This window comes from Saccostrea cucullata, unplaced genomic scaffold (genome assembly GCF_032062105.1).
Source record: "Saccostrea cucullata isolate Sc308-1 unplaced genomic scaffold, CSIRO_AGI_Scuc_v1 ctg1068, whole genome shotgun sequence".
Classification (NCBI taxonomy): domain Eukaryota; kingdom Metazoa; phylum Mollusca; class Bivalvia; order Ostreida; family Ostreidae; genus Saccostrea; species Saccostrea cuccullata.
Genome location: NW_026927241.1, coordinates 254,555 through 262,500, shown reverse-complemented (window position 1 = coordinate 262,500; position 7,946 = coordinate 254,555). Strand labels below are relative to the sequence as shown.

Below are 7,946 nucleotides of genomic sequence, written 5' to 3'. Positions count from 1 at the left end.
TGATCTGTGTTTTTTCCTAGCCAATTGCTCAGGTGAGCGATGTGGCCCCTGGGCCTCTTGTTATCCATATGAGACGATCGTAAAAGTGCCGCCAAAGGCTTATTTGAAAAATTATTTCAAAGAAAATTTTAATTTGCAAAGAGGTAGAGTTGGACTATGATACTGTTTATCAGCAATTCCATTATTCACTGTATGGTTTGTTTACCAGCACGGTTTATGTCCGGTTATGTTATCATCGACATTCATTTATGATTTTTATTTACATGATACGGCTGGATTTTCGGTCTTTATATGCTCTCAACTGTTTGAAATAAAACATGTCTTGTATCAAACTGAAGTATATTAATGCAGTTTTCATCCAATATATTTTGATTAAATGGACTCTTACAGTTTACGAATACAATGTACTAAATCTTGTCCCTGACTTGATTTTGTGCGTATTTTTTCACATTCATTCAACTTCGGTGCCGCAAAACTCACCACTGCTTTTGACTTTTGAATCCAAAAAATGAATGTAAGTTACACAGACATGTAAAATCTTATATATTTTCCTTGCATTAAAATTTGCGAATATGTGGAGGTACGGTGGGGTTACAACTGCGTTGCCGCCATTTTAGATTTTACGAGAAATATGGGGCATACTAAACTTAACTTCTCTTGAGCCTTCATCGATCCCACAAATCTGGTTAAAACACCTGACGAATTTATGCCATCATATTTTGTAACACGATCGCCTATTTTTCTTTGATTATCAACTTTATCTTTTTCTCACAGTTAGGTCTCTTTTACGCAATAGTTTGAGCGAGATTCGATAAAAACATGCTAGGTTTGACACTCCCTAAAACCATTTCGGGACAAGAAGATCTCCGAAATAGAACACCATATGATAGATTGTAGTCTATGTAAACATTACACCAACTTGCATTTGCGTCCGTTAGCTTGCATCCGAGTAATGAACAAAAGTTGTCTTGATATTTTTAATTTGATCAAATCGTGTCTTTTGTTACGTCATTTTTATGGTCAGTATGCTGAACATTCTATATTCTGATGTCATTTTCGGAGTTATTACGTCATAAAAATTACAACGTGACGTCACAATATGTGTATATTTTTCTAATCTTTCCAATGATACCAAACTCAATAATTTCCGTAAAATTGTTAATTTTTTATTAAACAGTTGACAGAACTTTTGAAATGCCCCTCGTATATGCATATCTTTAAAAATTGCAGTGGAAAATCTAAAATGTTGGGTCAAAACTATATTGAGTTTGATTACAATATATGCGTCCTTGTTTGATGATAAATTTTGCAACTTTTCAACTTTCAGGCGGTGGGCGACTAAAAACGAGCGATGTAGTACGGGGTCTACTTCCTCGTGCAACCTGTCCAATGGAAATATCTACTCGGTATCACTGTTTTTTTGCAGGTTGGTTTCTGGATAGTTTTTTTTCAATGATATTCTAATTTTCTCTCTTAACATTAATTACAATGTAATCTCTTGGTCGGTCAATCTTAATATTTGCATAATGCTTGCTATATGAAAGAAACAGTATGGATTTCCCCTGATAATCTTTACCATTATACACCGTTATTCCTGATCAACATGCTCTCTCTCTTAACTAAAACTAATAACGAGTTTATGGTTTTTCAGGTGATCATAGAAAAAGTGAAACGCCTACACTTACTGTTATACATACAATATGGATGCGACGTCACAATCTCATAGCAGACGCCTTAAGGGCATCCACACGTATTACTGACGACGAAATTCTCTTCCAGGAGGCAAAGAGAATAGTTGTTGCTGAGCTTCAGCACGTGACTTACAACGAATTCTTACCAGCAGTCCTTGACAACATCCACCTGAATTACTTCAACCTTCGCTCCAGGCAATCTGGTCACGATAGCAACGTTTACAACCCAAGTGTCGACCCAAGAACTTTTAACGCCTTTGGTGCCGCAGTATTACGTATGGGTCATTCTTTGGTCAGAAATATTGTAGGACAAGACAATGGACGTCAGCAAATTCGAATCCTTCCTCTAAGCGATCATTTTGAAAATCCAGATCTCATGTTTTCTCCAAGAAACGGCTTCGAATTTATGGCTCGCTGGATGGCTAAATCTCCAAAGTCTCTAGCTGATAGCAGCATTGTAGATGGACTCAGAAACAAACTATTTGAAGGTACCCCTGGGCAGTTCCCCAGTGAAACAACGTCTTTTGACCTTGGAGCTTTGAACATTCAGCGTGGCCGTGAGCACGGACTTCCATCTTACAATGCCTACAGACAGTACTGTGGACGATATCCTGCCTCTCATTTCGGTACCTCATCTGGTGGTTTGGTAGATCATTCCCCTCAGGACGCGGCGAACCTCGCTGCTGTTTACAGGTAAATAGATCAATATCATTATAGAGCATAATGTTTGAGAATTTTTCATTGTCACCTTTTTTTAAAAGTAAAAAATCGCTCTTTGAACAATTTTTATTGATAGCAAATAGATTTTTAAAGGGGAAATCCTGTAGTGCTTATTATAATTATATTTATTATGATATATAACAAAATATAACATGTAATTGAAACACATGGATATAACAAACAATATTCAAGATAAAATGCTAATTAGGAGAACAGCAAACATGGACCTCCAAACTATCGGAGGTGGAATCAAGTGCCGTTAAAGAGGAATGAGCATCTTCTGCCGACCAGTCACACCCGCCGTGTGCTCTTTGTCATTTGATGATCAATCATCAAATCATTGCAAAATAAAAACAACATTACTTTTGTATCATACAGTGAACTTAAGAAACAATAAATGTAGAAATATTAACAATCAATTCTGTATTCTTCTGCAGAAGTACTGATGATATTGACCTTTTTGCCGGAGGAATGTCTGAGAGACCTATCTCTGGCGGCATCCTTGGACCCACCTTCTCCTGTCTATTTGCCCTTCAGTTTTCTCGTTATAAACATGGAGACAGGTTCTGGTATGAGAACGATGTACATGAGAACCCATTGACCGCCTTTACTACAGGTCAGTAGAATTCTCAGCAACCATTCTTTATAACCATTACGCCGGATTCTATGAGTCATCAATGTATAACACCGTACTGGACGTGAAATAATTTTGTACTGAACTTTACAAATAAGACTCAAATGTTGTTTATTTAAAATGTCCATATTTTCTAAATGTGGTCAATAAATTTTCGCAACAGAAAGTTATAAAATTTTCATGCATGAGACATTATGGTCATAAAAAGAATGTTTGCAAGAATGAATCATAAAAGCGAGAAATCTACAGTATGTAATTGCACAAAATCTTTTCTGCTTTATTTTGAGCTTTTTTAAATAGATTATTTGGTGTAAACTAGAACTGTCCAAAAGGGACGAAACACCCCCACTGGGCTTTTCAGAGGTGGCAAATCATGAATATTTTATGGATCTAAGAGAAGAGAGAAATGTTAAAACATTTTAGTGCAAATGTAATTGCTCATTATTTTTTTTTTATAAATGAAACAAAGGTGCAGCCTAATAAAAAATATATAATAAAGATAAAGACCAGACACAAATTATAAACTTTTTCTGTCAGTTTCATGACACAAACTTCAGGTCTTAAGGACAGATGATACAAACAAATTTTTTCTTTGAAAAAGATTTAATATCATCTCACAAGTTTAGAAATGAGGATGGTTCTTAGAAATTTTTCTCCTAAGAACTGGAATATTAAAAAGACTTGGAAAATATTAGTAATATTTCAATGAAAAAACAAATATGGACAAATCACATTCAGTAAAGGTTTACAGGTGAAAACAAATTTCAGAATATGTTAACATGGTGCTAAAAGTGTAATATAAACTTAAGAAAAATATACCAAGCCAGGTGAATTTTATTAGGAAAAGCTAAATGGTAAAAATCAGCCTATGTGATATTGCTAATTTTTTGTAATTTTGATCTTCCTCTTAAAATTCACATGGCTTGGTATATTTTTCTCAAGTTTTTATTACACTTTTAGCGCCAAGATAACATATTCTGAAATTTGTTTTCACCTGTAAACCTTTACTGAATGTGATTTGCCTATATTTGTTTTTTCTATTGAAATATTACTAATATTTTCCAAGTCTATTTCATTTTCTAGTTCTTTGGAGAATAAATTCTAAGAACCATCCACTTTTCTAAACTTGTGACATGATATTAAATCTTTTTCAAAGAAAAAATTTGTTTGTATCATCTGTCCTTAAGCAATCTCGTGAAAAATAGGAACTCACCAAGTTTATCCACAAGACAGATATTGGCATGAATTATAAAAAATTTTCCGTCAGTGTCCTTGAACTGTCACAAATGACCTTGGGTCAAAGTCATGACACACCCTCAAGCCATAAGCTATCTTTGTTTAAAAGAGGAACGCTCCAAGTTTATCCTTAAGAAAGATATGAACCAGGCACAGATTATTAACTTTCTTTCAGTGACCTTAAACTTCCACAAAAGACCTTGGTTCAAGGTCATGGCACACCTCAAGACAAAAGCCATCTTTGAGAAAATCAGGAACTTACCATGTTTATCCATAAGAAAGATATGGACCGGGCATGAATTGTAAAAATTTTCGTTCAGCGACCTTCAACTAAAATGACCTTGGCTCAAGGTCATTAAACACCTCAGGTCGTAAGCCATCTTTGAGTGAAGTAGTATATTCAAGTTTTTCCATAAGAAAAATATATAACAAAAATGGATTATGAAATCTTTCTTCCATTGACCTTGAACTTCTCCAAATGACCTTGCTTCAAGGTCATGACACACCCTTAGGTCGTAAGCAATCTTTGTTTGAAAGGAAACTTACCACATTTTATTCATAAGAAAGATATGGACCAGACACAAATTATGAAATTTTTACCAGTGACCTTGAACTTTTTCCGAATGACCTAAGGTCAAGGTCATGTCAGACCCTTAGGCCAACTTTATCCATAAGAAATATGTGGACCAGAAACAAGTTATGAAATTTTTCTTCCCGTGACCTTACCGTTCACGATACCCTAGTGATAGAGCATTCGCTTCGTTATCGGGAGGCCCGGGTTCGATTCTCGTTCGTGGTGCCGCGTCAAACCTAAGACGTAAAAATAGGTAGCGACTGTTCCTTCGCCAAGCGCTCGGCATCAGAAATGAAAGTCACTGGTTTTTCGGATATGACCTTTAAAACGTAGGTCCCGTGTCACGGTAGGCGCTGGCACTATAAAGAACCCTTACTGCTCAATGGCCTGAGTGCCGAGTATAGGTCTAAATTTAAAGCCCTTCACTGGCATACGGGGACATCTCCATATGAGTGTAAAATTCTCGAGAGGGACGTGAAACAATATACAATCAATCAATAAATTTAGTGAACTTAAACTTCTCAAATGACCTTGGGTCCAGGCCTTGACACACCCTTAGGTCATGAGCAAACTTTGTGTCAAGTAGTAGATTCTAATGTTCCTCCGTATTACGGTAAAAAAGATTTGGACCGGATACGCTTGCACAGACAAATAGACAGACGGACAAGCTGAATCCTATGTACCCCCAAACGTCGTTTGCAGGGGGTATAATAATAAGAATAAAGACGTATGAATTCATTAATCATTCAAACTCTCTAAAAGCCATACCCGTATTTTCTTTTGCAGGGCAACTTAATGAACTGAAACAAGTAACTTTGGCCAAAATTTTATGCTCGGTCACCAAAGATTACGATTTTAAACATTATCAGTCTCGACTTTTTTTACGACCAGATATCATAGGGTACGTACAGCCTTGTATCAAGTGTTTGCAGACAAACATTTTTTTCGAATCTCTTTATATTTAGAAGTGTACATATGGTACAATTGAAATTTGTTATTTACACATATAAATTTTTCCAGATTTTGGGAAATCAGGATTACATGATTCATTAAAAAGATGCATCAAAAAAAAAATATTTAGAAAAAATATTAAGTTTGATCTTTTTAAAGATCATTTTTAAAAAAAATCTCAATTTTATTCATTGCAGAAATCCCCTTCGGCCTTGCAGCGAAATATTGAATAAGTATGATCTTGGATACGACTTTCGTCCATTTGCTGATCAATTGAATTTGCTGAGAAGCAGACGAACCAGCAGCAGATTCCCTTCCTTTTCAGGAGCTTTTCGGCGAAGTGCAGCAAGAGGCAGATCCACGTCTCAAACTAGCATTCCACCTACTAGTGTTGGCTTCAAAATCCCCGATCCTGCTGATGTTCTTCGACCTGTAACTTCTACGTTACAAAGAAGAAGTTACCATAAACACCATTATAACCAAAATCAAAGACAGGGAAGACGTAGAAAATTTCAGGGAAGATTTGGAAATCAAGGTTAATGCTTGAATTGTAATTCAATTGAGAAAAAATGAAATAAACTTTTTCTTGATTTCTCTGATTTCTGTTATACTGATTATTATGTTTTCACGCCTTTTTATTTTCTTTTACAAAAGAAGTGAAAAAAAAATGTTGCATCACATCCAGTTATTATCCAGTACAGCCACCATTGCAAATGAGTTTAAGGAGATTCTATGTGTTGGACACGCTTCTTCTAAAAGATGACCCACTAGGAAAGATAAAGTGTCCGCCAGAACTACTAGTATATGGAATGTCACTTTGTTTCAAGGCATTTTTTTTATATATCATATAAAACTTACATTAACTTGTGTACATGCCAAGTTCGGGGAAAATCTACTGTCCAGGTATTTTTAAGTTATCGTCTTAAAATACAGGTACATTTGCTATAGGATTATATAGAAAAGTGCTTATTTTTCGCACTTTTAATAAAATTATGCAAATACTACAATAGATTTTTTGATCACATTGTACACTTTATGTAAAAGAAACACAATATTCTACCGTCGTTTTTCCACTTTGGGTATCTCAAAATATTAACAAGAGGCCCAGGGGCCACAGCGCTCACCTGAGCACATCGGCTAGGAAAAGCACATATCAGATCAGAACTAAAAGTTTACTGAGGTGTGGGGGGGGGGGGCTTGAATTTTAACCCCCCCGGGGGTTCATGATTTGAACAAACTAGAATCTACACTACCTGAGGATGATTCCATTTAAATATCACTAATCATGGCTTTGAATACTTGAAAAGGAGATTTCAAAAGGTTTCCCTATATATCCCTATGTAGAACTTAGGTCAGCCATTTTGGCCCCACCCTAGCCCCGGGGGTCATGATTTGAACAAATTTGAAACTACACTACCTGAGGATGATTCCACATGAGTCTCATCCTTCCTGGTCCAGTGGTTCTTGAGAAGAAGATTTTTAAAGAGTTTTCCTATATATTCCTATGTAAAACTTGGGTCGGCCATTATAGCCCCACCCTAGCCCCGGGGGTCATGATTTGAACAAACTTGAAACTACACTACCTGAGGATGATTCCACATGAGTCTCATCCTTCCTGGTCCAGTGGTCCTTGAGAAGAAGATTTTTAAAGAGTTTTCCTATATATTCCTATGTAAAATTTGGGTCGGCCATTTTGGCCCCACCCTAGCCCCAGGGGTCATGATTTGAACAAATTTGAATCTATACTACCTGAGGATGACTTCACATGAGTTTCATCTTTCCTGTCTCAATGGTTCTTGAGAAGATTTTTAAAGATTTTTCTATATATTCCTATGTTAAACTTGGGTCGGCCATTTTGGCCCCACCCTAGCCCCGGGGGTCATGATTTGAACAAATTTGAAACTACACTACCTGAGGATGATTCCACATGAGTCTCATCCTTCCTGAACCAGTGGTTCTTGAGAAGATGATTTTTAAAGAGTTTTCCTATATATTCCTATGTCAAAATAATGGGTCGGCCATTTTGGCCCCACCCTAGCCCCGGGGGTCATGATTTGAATAAACTTGAATCTTCACTACCTTAGGATGATTCCACGTTAGTTTCATCTTTCCTGGCCAAGTGGTTCTTGAGAAGAAGATT

At 36.3% G+C, this 7,946-nt stretch overlaps 1 protein-coding gene across 1 annotated transcript in view; it reads left to right on the top strand.

The window, feature by feature from the left end:
- LOC134273831 (peroxidase-like protein) overlaps positions 1-6,346 on the top strand; it is a 14,151-nt gene extending 7,805 nt beyond the window's left edge. Inside the window, exons 7-11 of the mRNA XM_062756040.1 lie at positions 1,328-1,426; positions 1,652-2,384; positions 2,849-3,027; positions 5,642-5,756; positions 6,004-6,346. Of these exons, the coding sequence (XP_062612024.1) occupies positions 1,328-1,426; positions 1,652-2,384; positions 2,849-3,027; positions 5,642-5,756; positions 6,004-6,346 (1,469 nt within the window). The remainder of the gene's footprint in view (positions 1-1,327; positions 1,427-1,651; positions 2,385-2,848; positions 3,028-5,641; positions 5,757-6,003) is intronic.
- Positions 6,347-7,946: the final 1,600 nt, after the last annotated feature.